Genomic DNA, 21,118 nt, shown 5'->3' with positions numbered 1-21,118 from the left:
CTTCCTCCAGGTTTGAACCCTTTTCTACTGCATCAGAGTGACAACACGAGCGCAGAGAGGGAAACGTGACAATCGAACCAAACACAAGAACCACCAGCAGCAACTGATTCAATATCATGTCGTCTCATATAAATAAATCGTTTTTATTTGAACAGGTCTCAAATGGTTTCTACTTGTAAAACTGCACAACTTTAAAAAGAGTGTTTTTAAATTGGGGTTTCAAACTTGGTCGGCTTTTTAAAATTTATTTCATAATTCAGTATAAAATATTATTGTCGGTTTAAATACAATAAATCTACAACGCACCCTGCAACGGTACACAAATTCTGATCAAAAATGAATATATTCAAATATGTTTTTCAGTGTAATGATATTCAACAGAAAAGTGTCTTTAAATGTTAGTTGATTATCAGACAAATAGGAACATTCTGTAAAATTATACCCAAAAAAGTGAAGAAATATCCCTTCATAAACTTGTTTGAAAGATCACAACTTTTGTTTTCTGGCACATTATTTACTGTAAAGGATGTGGATAATATTAAAATTTAGCATAGCTTCAAAACAACGGTCACGATGTTATCAATATTTTGGTATATTGCCTCTGACCACTCCAGATGTTCCAGCTTTGTTTAGAGCGTCATTGACACCGGTTAGTTTGTTGTTTGCTGTATTTCTTTAAAACCGGGTCATGAAATTCCCATTTTCCCACACTGTCCCAAGAAGCCCACGTTTCATGTGAAGTAATATTCTAATATACAAGTTTAATTCTGCTCAGACATTTTGTAAGACACCAAGAATGCCGCTAATATTCCTCCTGGTGCGAAGCTCTACGACACCAGCACTAATACAATGTGTGGCACCATAACACAACAGGCAGTCCAACTCTAATATATCATCTCAAAAGTACACAGCCCTCAGACAAAAGAGCTGAAATGTTGACGCTCGAGACCACTGTTTCCCAGGCGTCAAATTCGCGGCGTTCGCACATGTGTAAGCTGGTCTCCTGAGCACGTTTCAGGCCCGACATCTGGACCGACGGCTGGTGTTAATGCAATTTCACAATACAGCCCCAAATTTGGTCAATGTTGCAGAGAAACCGCACATTGCTTGGCCTTGTTAGAGGTGCCGAGTGACATTTATCATCTGCTGTTTTGGAGTGCGATGTGCTCCGATGGTTCAGGCAAACACCCGACGGGCAACGAGAACAGTTAATCTTATAATAAAGAGCTGCCCTTTATAATATAAAGGGCAGCTCTTTATTGGGATATTATGGATAATGGGTAATAGGACACAGTTTGGAGGCACAGAAGGCTGGGGAAGTGTTTTGCTGAACGACTTAACAGTGATAATGGGTCAAATCCTCTGTAACTGCCTACTGTGGAAAATAATAGTGGTTTGATAGCAGCATTTATATTAAATGAGTTAAGTATGAATTGAACATACTATATAAACATTACAGACAGTTTAGCTTGGTCAAATAAGGCCTAACAAACAAAGTACCGGTATATAGGGCCGGGTATTGCCTAGTACCTCACGATACAATACGAATCCCGTTACAACGATCTTGATACGATACACGTCCTGATTCATTATATCCCTTAACAGTTTTACTAAAATGTTGATTTTATTAAGTGGAATAACAAAATGCATGTCATCAATATCAGAATACAACTGTCCCATGATGAAGTCACATGTTCAGCTCCTCAGACTATGATGCAGCCGTCTGTAGGTTCAAAAGTGTAACTCTGCAATTTCTAATGACTTTGTTGTTTTTAGCGTATCATGATAAACATCTCTGTATCGATATTGCCAAGATGTCCATCACAATATATGACGATATCGATATATTGAGCACAGCCCTACTCCACACTACTACACTACACTACCGGTATATGTGTCTGACGCAAACTGCACTCACCAAGTTCATGCAAAAACAAAAATGTTATTACAAAATGGTGTGTTTATTTGTAAAAATGACTCATAAACTAATAATTCACTCCAAAATCATCAGCTGTTGCCTCATATTCTTATCACTTTGGTCATTTTGGTCAACCGAGACTCCACAGAGCGATTAATCGACTAAACAATCGAGGACTCATACACCTGACAAAACCATTTAATTCAGGTCCACAACATGGGAAAGTCGTTGTGTCGTTTCCCTGTTATTTCTGTTCATTTAAAACTAAAATAAACACAGACGGACACATGGAGGACTCATTTATAACAGATTACAGTTGAATTAACAATCCATGGTTGTGTGGGACACTTTATCCAATCACGTATCAAAATACTGGGACATCAGCTGTCTGTGTTTGTGTGCGCTGTCATGGGAAACAGCTCAAACACATACAGGACTATAGTCTGTGTGCTTTTGCCGGCACATTATTGAAGCTCAATGAATCAACATAACACTCTTTAGGCCAGAAAAATATCGCGATAAACTGATAATATTGAAACTATGTTAGGCCCATGTCACGTTAACTTTAAAGCAAGAAAAGCCCATTAACCCTTTTGTAAATGTACAATATTGTTTAAAACCATGAGCTGCATGAAATAAACAGCAGAATGTTAAGTGATAAGCTGGAGTGTAAAATATTTTGTTATAGAAGTTCCTTAGAATTTGACTCTCTGCAACTCAAATCCCATCATACGAAAAAAATAAATGATTAAATGTGTGAGAATATTGTTTACCGGAACAAACTAAATATACAAACATTTCAAGTGATAAAAATGTTTTAATGGAAATTGACACTGAAAATACAGCTGTAAATTAAACATATTACCTGCCATTTAAAGCTACATTATTCGTGCCTATTCATGTTTTTCTTTTTTCTTTTTCAGGCTTAAGAATTCCTTCCTGGTTTGAAAGATTTGGCATGACAATGAAGGGCTGTTGTCATAGCAACAGCACACTTCAAATCAAAATATGATATCTTTTCAACAGGAAAAAGTCCTTCAAATCAAGAAGGTATAATTTGCCGTGAATATCATGTGTTTGAGAGACGTTCAGGTGCCCTCAGTAAATTAGGACATCTGGTCTAATGATCATGCGTTTTCAGGCCAGTGAAGATGCATATGTTGCTTTTATAGGTCACTTATTTCTACTAAGAGCCTTTGTGTAAAATGTGGGACAAAAGTCAAATGATATGACCAAAACGACCAATATAAAATGATTTGTCGAGTTTGGAAAATGTGGAAAATTGCAAAGGGATTTATGGACGACAGTGAAGTTGCCACAGTTTGCAGAGCGACAAGAGCAATTCTACAGAGATTTAACCACTTACTGTTTGTGAATGGGGTCAGTGAGCATCAGAGTTACCATTTCCCCTGCACATTCAGCCGTGTGGAAGAGAATATTTTGACGCCTGATCGTGTGGATACCCCATACCAACACACTTGAAGACAGGGAGGAAAATCTCTCTAAATAAAAATAACAATCATCAAAGTTATGGTTGCTGTTCAAAAAATAGATATAAATAAAAGAGGAAATTGCCTTGCCTTTACGTTGCGCCTGTCAGTTTCTCCTCATTGGCAATTAGGAAAGAACAAGGAAAAAGCGGTTCATAAAGTCAACCTTCCAGAGCCACTCGCAGATTCTGAGAGCTTCAAAACAGCTATGGCATGACATCATTTTGGATTTTGTGATCTTAGGTTGAGGTAAAAGCCGGCCACAAAACAGATCATTGAGTCACTCGCTTAAAAAGGGACAGAAGTGACATTTACAGAACGATAAAGTGGCTATAAAAAGCGAGTTCACGTTAGGCACACATTGTCTCACGGGAGCCACGGGCGGCACAGAGGGGGCACAGAGGGGGCACATTCCTCCGAGGGCGACGCCAAATGTAATACAAGCCTAAACACTAGTTAACCCAAACACTTTATGTCAAACCTCCATTATATTTCACCTGGCGTTGATAATGATATGTGAAGGAAGGTGCAAACACTGATCAATATATGTGTTTAATTGAACTTTTTATCATTTATTTATAACTTTTCAGTTCTTCCAAATGTCTGAAAGGCACAATGGACACAGCTTAAGGATTTAGGGATTAGCACGTTCATAATGTCAAATAAATGGCCCCCGCTTCGTAATTTAGCCATGTTGACAACGCGGTACCTCCCTCGCTCCTGTATCCATGGAAGTTAATCTCCAGGTTAAGGCATGACGTGTGTACTTTGTAGTTGCCTTGGTTAACAAAATGTTCTCTATTAAACTGCTGTTGCCACATCATTACGTCTAAAGGTCACGAGTCTGTGGAGATTCAGTGGTCGGAGCGTTTACCTTCGAGCTAGAACAGGAACGTTTAAGAGAAACATAATTTGGCCTCAGAAGCAATAGATCTGCACTGAAATGGGGGGGGGGAAATCAAAATAATAATCATAGTTAAGATCACATCGCAAATAAAATAATTCACACAATCCTGGGTTGATGAGCTCTACGGTGAGGTCAGCCTGCTCATGTTAAAAATGCAGGTTTTTAGAGATAAATATATGCGCGATAGATATGTTTAATGTCGTGGAACATTTTGGGGAAGGAAAGAAAAGAAACAAAGAACATGTAAGCAAGTAAATAAATAAGTACATATGTATATTGAGATGAACTTAAGGAGATATAACAAACTATAATTTGCCATAAATATTTGGGGGTTACATTGTCTTGTGTACCAAGCCAGGACCACCTCCATAATGTTAGGACTAGACGGGTTACGGCCGCTCAGTCCGGGCGACTCTCTGTGCGGCACAAACATCGAAGAAATTCAATATTTGGTTTCTTTTGTAATTCAGAAAACAATATTTGGGGGACCACTAAACCACAGGCAATTTAAAACCCTGAACCAATCAATCTGACATTTGTTGTGGCACTTTCCTAGAACGGGAAAACCCATCAAAGCAGCAGTAAGTATTGCTCAAAACTCTACATCAAATTAATATTACACATGTTTTGCAGCACAGCGCTCCAAAATAAACTCTATATTGCAACAACTACTACATCTACAACAACAAGCGACTAGAGGAATTGTTGTTGTGTCCTTAGGCAAGACAGTGGTGGTGGGAGGGGATGGGTCAGATTGGCTGTCTCACTTCTGTCAGTTTGCCCCAGGGCAGCTGTGGTCATAATAGTAGCTCAACACCACTGTATGTAGAGTGAATTAAGAGCTATAAAGTGCTTTGGCTGTCATGAAAGGTGCTATGTAAATACAATCATTAAAACCACTCAAGATGACATGTTGAGAACCGTAAGCACAAATCGTTGGTGAAAGTTATTCTCCAGCTCGATCACAGAGGATTTAAGGAGGAAACTCTTTGCCCTCTTGACCTGCTCGTGCATTTTCCGTTTGAAGGAAAAGGCCTGTTGAGCAGCTAACAGATAAAACCACTTCATCCAGAATAATGTGTTGGAGACAGCTCCATAAAGCTCCAAGCCCGACAAAGCCCAGAGGAGATCAAGAACGAGGCCAGAGTGAGATAAATTATTGGTCTTTTGGAGAAAAACGATGACTTGGACTGAATCTTTTAAGAAATGTGTTTTTGCATTCCTCAACTGGATCTATCTTGTTATGACAAAGAGCAATATCGCTGGCTAAGAGAAGTGTCTTGCCCAAGGACACAAAGGTCGTAGCGTGGTATCAAAACCATATCCAGACAAAGGATATACCATTTGTTCCAAGTCTTACAATTATCTGAAACATGACCTAGTATAAAATCGTTTAACACAAACAAGCCGCACAGCTCATCTGGCAGTAATGAATAAACGTTTGAATGAACAACTGAAGAGAATTGGGAAACATTAGGAACTGTTTTTGCGTGTTTGCTAGTGCTGGTCGTGAACCCACCCAAGGCTCAAAGCGGGTGACTGACAATCCCCAACAACCATAGAGACGGTGTACCACATGAGGTCATTTCAAAGTATGGACTGTATATTATGGTTAGTATAATGTAAATGTTTGAGTAGAAGCATTATGGAGCCAAGCCGACGTGCCAATAAAGGATCCCAGCCAGTTTAATAAAACAGGCCAGATTGAAAATGAAAAGTATACACTTGTGTCTATGAAATCCTGTTTTATCTCTGTCATGACAAACATTAGGTCATTAAGTCATTTTTGATACATCTCATTCTTTGTTCTATGAGACAAGATATGGTCCAGCTACAAACAGGTTTGAGCTTTAAGCCCAGGATTTTCCATGCAGAGAGAGGAGCCTAGTAGAGTGACCTTGGGTCACGATACTAAAGGATCAATACCACAGTGATTATAAAACAGTGCTCTTAGTGTAAATAAAATAATTCATCATGTCGTCTTGCAGAAGTTTTGATAAAGCTCAAGATCGCTGTAGAAATTGTTCAGGAAAGGTAAAGGTTTGTCATGTTTTGGGTACTTGCCTAAATAAGTATTTTTTATAAGTAATGTGTCTCCAGTAGATTAGACTACTGTAACGGCCTGCTCACTGGCCTCTCCACACGAGCTGTAAAACAGCTGCAGTACATCCAGAACGCTGCTGCTCGGGTCCTGACTAGAACCAGGAAGTACCATCACATTAGTCCTGTTCTCAGGTCTCTGCACTGGCTCCTGTGGCTCAGAGAATAGACTTTATAGACTTTAAAGCAGCTCTGCTTGTGTACAAGTCTCTCCATGGCTAGGACAACCATTTTATAATGGTTATTTTTGTCTGTTTGTATTGTGTATTGTCTAGTATCGATACCATTTAGTATCAATTAGAATCTGATTTTAAATACTTCCATTAGTTTACCTTTTGTGCAAAGGTAAAGCTTTAATATATAGTACATTGTTAACATATTTAATTGAATTAGCTACTCTTACTTTTGTGAAATTATCTATTACCAAGGGCCCCCAAAAGAACTTTGCAAAAAGCAAAAAAAATGTCTGGAAAATGAATAAGTAAAATGCCTTTACAAAATGCCTGTTAAAGGGTTTACGTAAAAATTCAAGTCTTATATTAACTGTGTTACCAAATTATTACTGCCATTTTGATTCAGTTGATTAATCTTCCAGTCTGAATATCGTACGATATATGTATTTTATATTATTGTGTCTGTTTTGTGCAGTACTTACGTTGCATTTATGCACCAGGTTACATAATCCTGTCTGTCTCGTGTCTGGATGAAGTGCTACAGGAATGTCCAGATGAGGTGATGAAGGAGGCAGTGATAGACGTGGTTTTGTTGAAGTTCTGGTCGTGGGCAGGGATCAAAGTGGCTCCCAGACTGAGAGCGTAGAGTGTCTGTGAGTGCACAAAGGCTCTACCTGTTTTGTGTCCACTTTAGGAGGATGTGTGGGATTGAAATGAGCACATCAGATGACTTTATTACAGACATTCACTCTGATTGAGTTTTACTCCTGTCTAATCTCATTTGAGAACACGTAACAAAACCTGTATTTTTCTGACTCGATGAGAGCATTTTGTGGTGCTGAAAATATATATATATATATAAAAAAACAACAACAACAAAACGTTGAGATCTAAAAAGACAGATTTCAATAGTAGGTGCCATCTAAAATTAGTAGACCGTATAAGATTGAAAAACAAAACAACACAAATTAAAAAAGGTATAGATTTTCATTGGGTCATGCTGCAGCTGAACTAATGTTGAAAGTCAAGACCTCTGACCCATCTTTATTGAGTTTTTTCGTGTTGTTAGGATGTCATATATCTCAGAGCAGCTGTGGCTGTTGAGATAAAAACCTCACAACAAAATGATAGCAAAAAGTGAAAATGAAAGAGTTTGTGAAGCAATTTGGATGTATGAATCTAGATGGTATTCGCTATAGCCTGAATGGATGCATAGCACACATTAGAGAACTATCATTAACTTTAAATATAGCAAGTAACGACTTTAAAATTGTGGCAATCATTCTCCCCTTTCTTGATTACTTGAGCAGATTTTCATTGCCTGAGACTGTATTGCGCGGCTTCTTTGCATGTTTTTGCTGATCCCTGGTGTGAGAGCGTGTGTGCATGTTGTTGCTTAATTACCGTAGCTCATAAAATGCCCAGTAACATATAAAAGACTAATTCAGGCGCCTGCTGTAACCCTCCGCACCGTCTAAAGGTTTAACACACTCTTTCACGGCACATGTATTACATTAGTGTTTATGTTCACACACAGACCTTCATCTCCAAGTGCAGCTGGAGCTTTGTGACCTAATTTAGCCTAAGTCTGTTTACAGGTTATTCTTACATAACACCAGCCTGGCGAGCAACAGTAGATTACAATGGATTGTAGTTTCGTCAAACAAAGTCTAATTATCTCTTAATATAGGTCTATTTATTCGTTACTGGTTCTCAAAACTTTCACACCAAGAACCACCTAAGAAAACAATTGGCCTTCCAAATACCACAAGATCTAAACCAGGTCTAAATCAGAACTATTCAAGGTCTAAACTAGAGCTAAACTAGATCTATAATAGAACTAACTAGAGCTAAACTAGATCTATAATAGAACTACACATGTGCTATACTCAAAGGACTAAAAACCAAGACAAATGTGGGGATTAAATTGCCACTAAATTCAGCAAATACTTGAACTGCACAGTTTTAGTTAGTATGACAATGAGTACAATAGACACAATGTTACTCTCCACACAGGGTTTTCAAGTTTTAATAAGTTTGGGATTCTTATAGTCATAAACCTGTATTTTTGACACATTTCGGCTGGACTCTGCTGCCTTTCTCAGAAGTGTCACTGGTGTTACTGTGGTGTGTCTTTAGCGCCGTCTTCCAGCTTGGAGCAGCAGGACGACTTCATCAGAACTGTATTTCAAGCATGAGACAGTTGATATGCCCCAACATCCCGACACAGTCCAGTGGGTGCGTTTCTTTATCTCAATGACCTCATCCCACGCTGGAATACAACCGTAGCATTGTCCCATCCACAAGGTATCAGTCCTATTGTTTACAGTTGGAAGACGGTGGCAAAATCTGTTCAAATCAGCTGAAAAGACACGTCGCAGTAACACCATGAGACATTTCTGAGGAAGGCAGCGGAGAGCAGCCGAAACATGTCACGGTACAACACAGGGTCTGATTATAACAATCGCAAACCTCTCAACTCTTCTATTGGGAGAGAAGGCTTACAGCCAATTAGTTTAAGATATAGGAGTGAATTGTGTGGCTATTTTTTTCACAACTAAACTATTTTGTAGAGTTCTGTTCTGTACATTTTTGGAATTGTGTCAACTCCTGTGAACTTTGGGTCTGATCACAGAGATTTGTATTAGTTTTGAGCGCTTTTGCCAGTACTCCCCCACAGTTGCCCCTCTTTTAGTCGACTATGTGGCTGTAGAAATCAGAACGCCAGGGGGAAAAGCAGCAGGTGGGCCGAGAATCAAACCCGATCAGAGTTCAATCCGGCCACACAGGGTTAGAAGCTACACATGGGCATCTGGTCCAATTAACCCTGACATGTGAATGCACTTGCTCACATACGGGGACGAGAATCCCTCTCTTTCCCTCTCTGTGTCTGGTGACCTCCTGTGGTGAACGCTGGCCCTCCTCCAGACTCTCTGACCACACAAAGTCATTATGAAGGGCTTCAGCTTCTCACAGCCTCTGAGGTCTCACCAGAGCCAGGACTGTGTGGGACAGGCGTGTTATTAATGCGTGTTTAGCATATTTGTCCGTCTAAAATTGTAGGTGGATAGGGGCAAATTCAACCAGATACCTTGCGAGGTTTAGAGTTTATTTTTTGCCTGACAAGTACGTGGGAATAAAAGGCACTGTACTGTCTAGTTCATTTTTTAAACTGTTTGCTCTATTTAGTGTAGAGTTTTAGGTAGATGGGGCTCAGCCAAGAGTGCAAACCACTCAACAAAGTTACAACATAGTAACATTTGCTGCTCAGTATGACCAGAAAGATCAGAAACACTTCAACAGATGGAAGAAAAATAGTGAATATTTTTACAAGGGCGTGGTGTAAAGTCAGATTTATCCTTTTCATGTTTTTGAAACATGGACAGGGGCCAGGGTGTACCCTGTCTAAGGCCCAAAGTCACTGGGATAGGCTCTAGTCACCCGCGACCCCAAACAGGAACAAGCGGTAGAAAATGAAAATGAATGAACACACATCTGGTCCACATAGAAAGTTTTAGATCTTGAATGAGCTCGGATGACCACGGAAAGGCTAAAGTCAACTCCAGTTTTTGTGGTGAAGCTAAAATGAGCCTGTATTGTTTATCTAAAAGGTCAGGTATGCCCACATCCCAAACACTGTCCCACAGTGAGATGTTGCACTTAAAGAATGCAGGCTTCTGTCTCTGCAAAAATCTAGACATGAAGTTTAGGTAAAGGGCAATTTGTATTAAAGGCTTTGCTCTATATTTATTATTTTGGCCTTATCAGCCATGCCATTGTCCTGGAAATACCTAAAATCCTTTGGCATGAAATTTGACAAATGTCCGCAAACATCTGCACAATCTTGGAAAATCTTATTGCAATTTTTCTGACAAGCATTGTGGTAAGAGTTGCAATTTATGTTTTAATAGTATCTTCAATCCATTGTGTTCAAAGTGCAAATCTTAAACATGTTCAGGAGTATTAACATTTAAGAAAACACTGAACTATAAACAGCTAAGCTGAGACAAGCACATCATGGATTTATTCTTCATGTAAATGAGTATTGTTGTGTTTTCCCCCAAAGGGTTTATTGGAAAAGCAGTACTTTGTAACAAAATCACACCGCTGCGCGCTGTCTGCATGTAATAATAAAGTCATGTATCTCTAACCCAGAAGAGCCGTCACCAGCACAAGGATCGACTGAGCTTTGGCACTCCAGTGTTTCTTTTCACCATCTCAATAAAGCTGTTCTTAAGCAAAAAATCATCTATGTGAAAATGAATGTTGTGCAGAAAGATTTATAATCATTAGGATTCAGTTAGTTAAATACCAACTTCCTTTTGTGATTTGAAAATGCAGCAATGCGGCTTTATATAATTCCAGTCTATGCAATTTGCAAATTACAAATTGTGATTTTTCAATTGCATTAAACGTTGCATTATTATAGTTTCTGTGGAGGAACAAACCATCCAGTGAATCCACAAAACAGAAAGAAGAATAATGAGACTTTAAAATGAGATAACTGTTTGATCTGAAGGTCATCAATATAAAATCAGGGTAAATGTCGAAATAAAACCCAGACTAGACTAAATCATGTCATTGTAATTAAATTCCTGTTTAGATTTCATTTCTGTGCATGTAGCTGTAACATATCAGTTAAAAACATAAACTTATTCTGCAGGATTTAATGGGTTTAAACAAGACTAACATTTGACCATTATGTTTTCCAGAAATTTACTATCTGGGCAGGGAAAAAGGGTCCCACACGCCAGCGCTGTGAGCGGCCTGTTTGGTGGAAAACATGAGTCAGATGCACCTCCAGCAGGAGCAGGTACGAAGCCCACACACGTCCTGAGGCAGGACTAACATCTATAGGAAGACAAACGCATGCTCAAACGTGTGCATACGCCAGGTGTTGTTTTTATAGACAAATGACAAGTGAATGTGAATCAGTGATAAATGCATTCTATTTATTGGCATGCAGGTGTGAAGTAACTTTCAGTGACTAAATCAATCTTAATTTCAGTGGAGGAGAGAAAAAGGTCAAGCAATCAAATTTCATATAAAAAACACAAGATCAAATTGCACAGTCCCGGAATTTAAAGCTATAACGATACATTTGAAAATACATTATTTAGTGTAACACATACAAACTGTTTTCTGCATTCACGTTCGCTGAGCGGTCACTGGTCTAAATGAACTCCTTTATCTGTGAGGGACCTTAGGAAGTGGCTTCAAGACAATCGGGTGCGTAATCATTAGTGGTCTGGAGTCAGCGGGAATAATGTAAATAATGTTTAAATGTTTACATTTATTTTAGATTGCTGATGAGGTGCAGGTGATTTGTTGTTGGTGTTTGTTTTGAGCTGTATTTTAAATGTATATTTTATGGATTACCTGCACACAAGCCCCAGGGAGCAAGATGGCGGTCCCTTGGGTCAGTGGGCCGTGCTTGCGAGGGCATGTTGCCAGTTTAGCTTTAAGCAGCTGGATACATCCAGAGGCTGTGCAGCCCGGAAGAAGCGTCAAGTGATGCAGATCGCATACCATGTGACCGCTCTGACCAATCAGACTGAGAGCTGCAAGATCGGAGCAGCACAAAGCAGAATAAGCCAAAGCAAAAGATTTAAAACCTGAAAACTGCAGGTGTGTCAGCCAAACACAATCCGTTTCATTTTACGTTGTGCAAATGCTTTCTGGGCTGCAGTTCCAATGGACTGTCCACACGGGGTCGACTCATGACAGGTTTAAGCTAGTAATAATATTAGTTAATTAAACAGATCCATGCCTGCACACCGTGAAACTGCTGTCCCTTCTGCCCAGGGATGATTGATGGAAATAAGAAGTACCAAAAAGTTGCTTTTGCACTTCACTTATCTGCTTTTTAGATGTGTAACTGTTACTATATCGAGGCACTAAAAAACAGTTTTTCACTGTTGGTTTAACCCAGAGGCAACCACCAAATTGCAAGTTTTTTATTGCTTTGAAAAGCTCTCTCTGACACAAGTGAGTCTATCCAAAACACTTTGGAGGCAACTTCCTGGAGGCAAATGATTTAAAGAATTCCTGTAAATGTAATGTTAAACTTTGCTATCTCCAGATTTAGTATCTTGCTATCTCACTTGTTGGATACTACCATAATAGATCCACAGAACTACCAGAGGTGCCCTGATGATCTGGATTAAAGAGCCATGTTCATGCGGTTAAAATCTACTTTGTCCCTGTTTAATGGCCGTTTAATCTTATATCTGCACTAGATACAAGCGGCCTAAAGGCAGCAGTTGCTGTAATTGAACAGTTGCACGTTTATCTTCCATCACTGCTGCATCTCTGGACGATGTTATCATTCAGAAAGTGCCTTCCTGTTGGGGCTTTGAGGCAGGCACACGGTGAGGTTGATAAAACACATATAGCTGTGCAACATTTAACTTTATTTAACTTTACGCCCTCAGAGGATTGGGGTAAATCTGGACCCTATTCTTTCAGAACAGCTTGTTCTTGAGAGCAATGTGGCAAAACGCATCCAGCTGTTTATAAAGCTATTGACTAAAGCTATTGAATGACGCCATTGAATAAAGCCATTGACTAAATTAAGTCTAAATTAAGTATTCGTTTAATAGATAAAGCCATGCACTCGCTTCTTACTGTAACTGGACAGAAGCCAGAGTAAAGCGAGAATTAAATCTTAATATTTAGTGATGATGTGGCTTGAAATGACAGTGGGCAGTTTGGTGGTGATGAGCCTAATCAAATAAAATAACCATCTGCGCAATGTAAACCGCTTCTAGTTGTGTAACATTTTAGGGAACTATATTTCTAAGATAAAATATAAACTTATTTTAGTTTTGCTTGGGGTGTAGATGTTAAAAGCTGTCCTCTGCGTGACGGGCTGGTTTGTTGTTGGATGCGTCCCAGGACAGCTGTGAACACCTTCTTCGACATCTGCAACCGGTTCCCTCAATAACAGGTTTGGCGACGACAGACAAATACGTCCCCAAACAAAACAATATACAGTTCAGACTGGAGCTGTGTGATCAGCTACAACAGTTTATTTGTGTCTGAGGGAACACAGTGGTATTTTGCGTATTGCTTGAATGGGTACAAGGAGTAAAAATCTTGTAAACACTCTTATATCTTTGTATATGTTCTGAAAGTAACTATTGGAGGCTAAAAGCTGCGTGTTCTGAATGTTTGTTTACCTTTAAAGGCCGTTTAGATGACTATTCATTTTTGTCATCTCATAATCGGATTCTTATGACAATCTGCTATTTTGGTGCTAATTGTCAAATCGTGATTCAGTAATTCACTAAATGATGTTACATGCGTCTTAAATCTTGATATTATAGTTTTTTTGGAGTTAAGATTATTAAAAGGACACGGACTCTGATCACTCACATCAGATTTTGCCGTTTGCATTGTCATTTAAATGATCAGGTTTTGGTGTGCATGTGAAGATAGCCACTAATTAATCCAAATATATTCAGACACTAATACGTTTACCCGTCCACTCTAACTGCTCTTAAAAGCATTACACACACAAATTGTGGTTCAATTGTTACTTTATTAGTGTTAGTCATAAACATAAGATATGCTTCTGTCTAATTACATCAGAAAAATGTAGCAATAATAGAAAAGTGCAGAATATTATTGTTTCCATCTCATCACTATCAAATATGTACGCTTGAAAAACCCTACAGCGAGAATCCTCATGAAACAAGAGCAAGAAGAGCAGCCATGCTGGAAAACTGGCAGCGGTTTTGTCCAGCATTTATTTAGGGCCAGTGAAAATCCTGCTTTGATTGCTTTTCTTAAGTAACCTCATCTTTTTGAAAAAGTCAACGTTGCTGCAGTGGCCAAACTTTTAACTGCAAGGCTCTCTGTGGGATTATGTCACTCACGTGTGGGCGGCTTGGACAGAGTTGGTCTTGAACTCATGTCACTTCACTTTCTAACTCTCATCAATTCACCGTTGCTCCTCAATGTTCCTAAAGCAAATGTTTCTAACTAATAACACCAAGTTGACATTTACAAAGAGGCCACAGCAGGGGAAGTTAAAGGTACTGTCCATAAAGTCTGACACACTTTGAATGTTTTTGTCTCAAGAGGACACACACACAGCAGAGAGAGAGAGAGAGAGAGAGAGAGGGGGGAGAGAGAGAGAGAGAGAGAGACAGAGACAGAGAGAGAAAGAGAGAGAGAGAGAAAGAAAGGACTGGAATTTCTTACAGCATGGAGCGAAATGACAAAACAAGACCCTGCTGATTTCCAAGTCTCAATGTTTCCTCTAATAAGGAGTCAGTCTTTCACAGAGAAGGTTAAAAGAGCATTTTGAAAGTGCAGTTCATTTATGCAAAGAAAGTAAGTGGTTCATGCATATTTGAGTGGTCTTTATTCTCTTGCGACGCCGTCAGTTCAGGTCTGATATTTACTCACTGGCGAAGATGGGAAACTCAGGAGGCACTGGAGGAACAACAAACAAGAAGTTCCGTATCTTATTGAAGAATATAGGATCGATTGACATGGACGGAAATGAACCCCAGTAAACCCATTTTTCTCATCCACATACGATCTATTCCAGAATACACTACTTTTTTGTCCTCAATAAAGACACATCTAAAATCACCGAGGCACAATAGCCCTCAGAGATCATGCTCCTGTCTACATCTCTGTAGATTTGGAGGAAAGACAAAATAACACACTATAGAGGTTCAATGCCAATGACCCTTTGCTTAAAGAGAAACTGTGCAACAACATTAAGACTTCTCTGGGGGAAAATGATGCTGGGGAAATTTCTCCGCCCATCCTTTGGGGCGCTTCCAAAGCAGTCTAGAGAGGACAAATTATAGCCATGGCCTCCGAAAAAGTTAAAGGATCTGCAAGAGTCACATCTTTTGGGTCTGTCCTGTTCACAAAGTACTGGACTGAGATCAACAATGCCTTATGGACAGTTTATGACATCACCGTCCCAAGACCTCAGGACTCCTGCCATGGACACAATCAGGAGCCATCTCTGGAGCATCTTTCTAGCAGCGGCAAAATACAAAATACACCGAGGACCAAGGACTGGACTAACATTACACATTTGTAAAATGGAATCAAATCAAATTGAAAATGGACTTGGACAATGTTTTTTAGGGTTCTCCAGGACATGATTTGTTGCTTTTATTTTGTGCTTGCTCTCTCTGGTCTTGTTTCTCTGTGTTAGTTTTTTTATAAGTTCTTTAATTTAGAAAATAAAACATTTAAATAAAATTGTTTTTAAAAAGAACTGGCCAATAAGACATCAGGGCGGCTGCTTTACCATCTGTCCAGGGACTACAGACATTAATGTACACTGTCCCTGCTAAGTAAACCAAATGAATAAAATACTATAGCTCTTTATGAATCCAAAGTGGTAAAACGTACAGTAACTAGAAGCAAGTCCACTGTCCAGAGAGCTGAATTAGAGGCAGGAAACTATGAGCTCACAATGATTTCAAATACAGGCTCGAGTTGCATAACATATCAAAACTAAACCCAACATCAGGTAGCAATTAAATTTACAGCCTGGACCACAGTCAAATCATGAATGATCAGAAAATGCATCGCTAATCCAGATTAAACAATGCATCTCCGGCCATGGCCAGCACATTTCTTGCAATTGAACCGTGCGGCGTGTTTATGTCATAGTTATTGTAAGGCTCGAGGACCTCATTATGAACAGCGCACTTAGCCTCTCAGCACTCCACCAAGAGCTCCATGTAGTTTGTATGGGTATTACTGTTTGTTTACCGTATCCAATTACTGTACCCATGTCTGAAAATGAAAACCATGTGTATCGCAGAGAATTGTGATTTCAAAAGACGCACAGTTTTAACGCAGTTCAACAGGGACTAAAGTAAACAAGAACCGAGGGCAGGCTGAAACTGTGCAAGATCAGATTAGAGTTAGGACTAAAATATGACTCAAAGCCAAACCAAAGCAAAAACATGGACAAAACAGAGACTAAGACAGGATTAGTGGTTAACCAAGACTGACCACATACTAAGCCATGACTAGAGTGGGTCATTTCTACCAGTGTTATAGTGGGACCAGTCCGTACCTGCCAGGCAGAGGCCCAGGATGGTGAGGAGGACCAGGATGTAAAGGGAGACGATGGCGTATTTAATGGCTGCCAGAGAGTTTGGGTGTCCACAGCACTGGTCCTGCTTCCTGCGACGTGTAGCGGCACCTGGACAAGACAAGAACCACACAGATCTGAAATGCAAGAGCTACGGCCCGAGGTTTGATGACGGAACCTTTGCTTTGATACCACTTAGAGTATGCTTTACTGAACATTGTTATTGTAACCAATCTATCCTGTGCCACAATCACAACGACTGCAAGTCTGTAGTTAATACTGTTTAAAATCATTTTGTATCAGAATTGTAGCTGGATTATGACATATGCGTTCAAGTGGGGGTGGGTAATAGTGACAAAAATGTATATCTCAAATAGTCAGATGTGTGAAAACATGTATTTAAACATGTTAGTTGCGGTTTATTATCAGAAAAATGTGAAATGTATGTCAAATTAATCACAAACATGTAGAAATATCACCTTAGAACTCTTTCATTATTTTAACTATAAATGATATACTTGAAATGTAGCATATCTTCAAAACCACATTCACAATATCACCTGCATTTTGATATATTGCCCGACTCTACATTCAAGTCAGATGCTGCAGAAGAATCGCCGTAAGTGGAGCCAGGATCTTATCTTTTGCTAACTTCAGTTGTCTGTGGATATTTACCGTAACCTTTCTGTGAACAGTTCAAGCTCGGTCTCAAACCACGTGCTTTCACTTGGAGCGTGACCATCAGATTCCCCCTGTACATTTCTGTATGATGAGGACCACCACTCCCTCGTGCACACGTCAAACACAAACACAGCTGGGTGCCAGGCTAAGTATGTGTCACGTGGTAGGAACGTACAGGAACCAAAGAGGCACCTGAACACTGGTCTCATTTCCCCCCATAAGTCATAGTCCACATGTACAGTGCTGAGCTGATAGTGACTTGAAGGACACATTAACAGCTTATTCTGGCCTTGTGGTAATTTTCCATTACATCCATAGAGTGTTTTATATACTGTTGACAAAATGAAAGTCTGACATTGTGAGGCAATATTTAATTTTCTGCACTGTAACGTTTACAGCTCTCGAGTGTCTCAGTTGGCCCAGTTTGTGCCCAGCGTCTGGTATTTTTCACCGGACACACTCCACCTAAATGTACTGTATATATACATTAGCTGTAGCCTAAGTAAATGATATGTTTTATAAGTTAGCAGTGCCAGGGTATTTTAGACTTTGAGTGTCCAGAAAAGTGCTATATAGGTGGTATGCATTCTTATTATTAAATGAGGTGTACAAAGACGCTTCGCATTATTCATTCTCTCCACACTTGGTGGTGGTGAGCTGCTATTGTAGCCACAGCTGCAGTGGGGCAGATTGACGGGAGCGATGCTGCCGATCTGTGCCATCGGCCTCTCCGACCACTGCCAACTCTTCACTCACAAACCAGATTCATAAGACAATGTGGGTGAAGTGTCTTTCCTCAGGACACAACATTTCCTCTGGTGGAACCTGGTGTTCCAGCCGTCTCCCAGGCAACCTGCTTAGCCTCCAAACTCTGTGTGTTCATTTATTTAAGGAGACGTTAGTTGGTGTAATCCCACATTCGTCCAGGAGTGATCCATTTAGAAAAAGTTGCAAAAGGAGTCATCTGGACATTATGAATCGAGACATTTAGACTTTGTCATTATTCTTATTCAAACAGAGTCAGTGAAGTAGAAGCCGGTTTGACAGGAGACAGGTTGAACATGACAGTACAGATATCTACACAGGTACATGTAAATACACAAAATCTACCCCCACTCTCCCCCTTTTAGCCGTTCTATGCCACCAATATTACCTTCCATCCCAGGATTAGCTCAGAAATCTGGCCTTGGAGAGAGGTGAAGGTGAAGAATGCACAGTGTAAGCTAAAACATGCTACAGAGAACAAGCTCTTTTAAACGCTCATCCAAACAAGGAAAATCATTTTCAATCCAAGCAGAAGAACGTTTTTCAGACCAGCTCCTTAGATGGAAAATTACTTTTAAATGGAAGTTGAAACATCTTTATTTATAAAACATAATCCAGATGACTAACTTCAGGAGATGTTATTTTAATTGTGATTACCAATAGTTTTAGACGGGTTATACTGTACATTTTTGTCTTGATAAAATCCTACAATCAATAACATTCTATTCTCTTTTTGCTTCAATCCTTTGGATTCGTCAGACTTTTTTTGTTGCTGATTTAGTTATTGGATTCCTTCGCCACAGTAATACATTTTCACTACAATATTGCAATTCTAGATACCTATTCTTATCTTATAGTAATAGTAGTAGTAGAAGTACTGGTAGTAATGCACTCCTTTATACTTCTTACTTGTCCTGTACATGCCTCATTCTATAACTGGCTCAGCTTTATTCGAACCAACTGAGAATGTGAACTTAATGTAAACGTGTTCTGATTAAATGTGACGTGTTTGTTGTCACTGTAAAGGTTTCCTCAAACTGACATTTTCAGCCCAAATATTCCATACAATCATCCATCACTCCATTGTAAACATTTAGAGTTACAGAGCAGCTGCTTCTGTCCACTGTCAGCACAGACACACTCCACACTCCTGCCTTTGTGAATGCGAAACAAATATGGAAACAGATAGAAATCTCATTTAGACTTAAGTCGTCAAAATCCTGTTTCCTTCACAAGTGCAGGCTGAGTAATGGACTGGCATCACGCGTGTTTATGTGTAATTTATGTGAATTTACATAAGAAAGAATTGTTTGTAGACTTTTATCTCTGAACTTTGAAAAGGCCTTCTACATACACAATAAATGCAGTTGTGTTGGTGGAAGAAGTTATGTATTTGGAAACAGCTTTCCAAAAAGGAGAAGATTTATGAGGGTTTTATATTGTATGAAGTTCATACCTAAATAAAATCAGAGAGGGCTTTCCATAACTATATGCTGGGAGGTTGTAGCTAGCATGACTGTTTTAAAGGAGACATATTGTGCTTTTCTTCAGGTACTTAGTATTGAATTTTACATTTTCTTCACCACAATATTGATCTTAGAAATAGAAACAGACCCATTGATCACTATGAAGAGCCCCCGCTTCTTTATAGTGGCATTTCTCTGAGTAAGATTATTATGAGGAAACACTGTTGTAACAAGGTTAAAGTTAATTTTGCATACGTCCCCTTTAAACTGTTCTCAAAATGACAAAACTCCATATTCTTCAGTCAATATTTAAAGTGTGAACATGTTTCCTTGACCAGTTTTGTGACGCATCTGCTAATTACACAACACAAATGCTCTCCATTGGTTTCAGAGAGATTAAATATTAGCACGTTCGTTGCCGCGTTGCCATAGCAATTACCAATTAAACCAAGCGATTATATCTTTTGAACGTTGAAAGGTTTTCAAAAGTTATAATATATATATATATATATATATATATATATATATATATATATATATATATATATATATATATATATATATATATATATATATATATATATATATATATATATATATATATATATATATATATATATATATATATATATATATATATATATATATATATATATATATATATATATATATATATATATATATATATATATATATATAAAAAAACTGGGACAACTTCAACATGTCTATTAAAAAAACATCCATTTGACACATTTGTAAATCTGAGAGTCAAATGTATAAGTCTGACTGTGCTTTATGTCTCTCCATTTCCATCTCACTCTTTCCCAGCGAACTTTCCCCAGGCCTGTTGTCACCGGACACGTCCAGAGGGTCAGCCGTGGTTTGGCTGGAGCTGCACCTGCACACACACTTGACCCTCGCACATACGCTTATATCCACAATGGAGAGATGGGGGGGACGTCCCGGCTCCAATCACAGAGCAGGGGCCAAAACACTGACAGCAGGGGCCCGGGCTATGGCACGCGAGGCTGCATTTAACATGTTTTGTGGTAATTGTTTAGTATATTGTTACAAAATGATACTTTTTTTTTTTTGGAGTTTCCCGATAACAATGTCAATCCAATTGTAATGTGTTATTAAAGTCTCTTAGCTCTTTTTAGTATAAACAATATATATAATTGCATATCTTCAAAACCACATTCACGGTATTCTCTAAATGTCTATATATTATTTAAAAGGCGCAATGGACGATTTTTCGTCGACTTGAGAACTCAGGTGGAAGTGCACATGCGCACTCCCCCGTGCAGACCTACACAACAGCCTCGCGGTTAGACGTGTGTTTGTTTATTAGTGCAACAGATCGCATCGCATCTCTCGTCTCCTGTAGATGTCCGTCTTCTTATGAGTCAACTCGAACAGTCTTTCTCCGTCTTCATTTTGTCCCGTACACTGAGGGAACTATTTTATGATAGATCAATGCGCTTAGACACGCGGAAACGTGCTGCTCATGGGGACGAGCCGCACGTGGCTGCAGGTG

The 21,118-nt window shown here is 39.2% G+C and overlaps 1 protein-coding gene across 2 annotated transcripts in view; it reads right to left on the bottom strand.

Annotated features, from left to right (window-relative positions):
- Nucleotides 1–21,118, bottom strand: part of scara5 (scavenger receptor class A, member 5 (putative)) — a 75,724-nt gene that overhangs the window by 39,234 nt on the left and 15,372 nt on the right. For both annotated transcript variants that reach the window (XM_072443856.1, XM_072443849.1), the window contains exon 3: nt 16,652–16,780. In XM_072443856.1, coding sequence (XP_072299957.1) covers nt 16,652–16,780 — 129 coding nt within the window. The remainder of the gene's footprint in view (nt 1–16,651; nt 16,781–21,118) is intronic.

This window comes from Eucyclogobius newberryi, unplaced genomic scaffold (assembly GCF_026437365.1).
Source record: "Eucyclogobius newberryi isolate DKJ021-1_F unplaced genomic scaffold, fEucNew1.0.hap1 SCAF_1, whole genome shotgun sequence".
Classification (NCBI taxonomy): Eukaryota; Metazoa; Chordata; class Actinopteri; order Gobiiformes; family Gobiidae; genus Eucyclogobius; species Eucyclogobius newberryi.
Note: the sequence above shows the minus strand (reverse complement) of the source record. Positions and strands in the feature narration are given on the sequence as shown.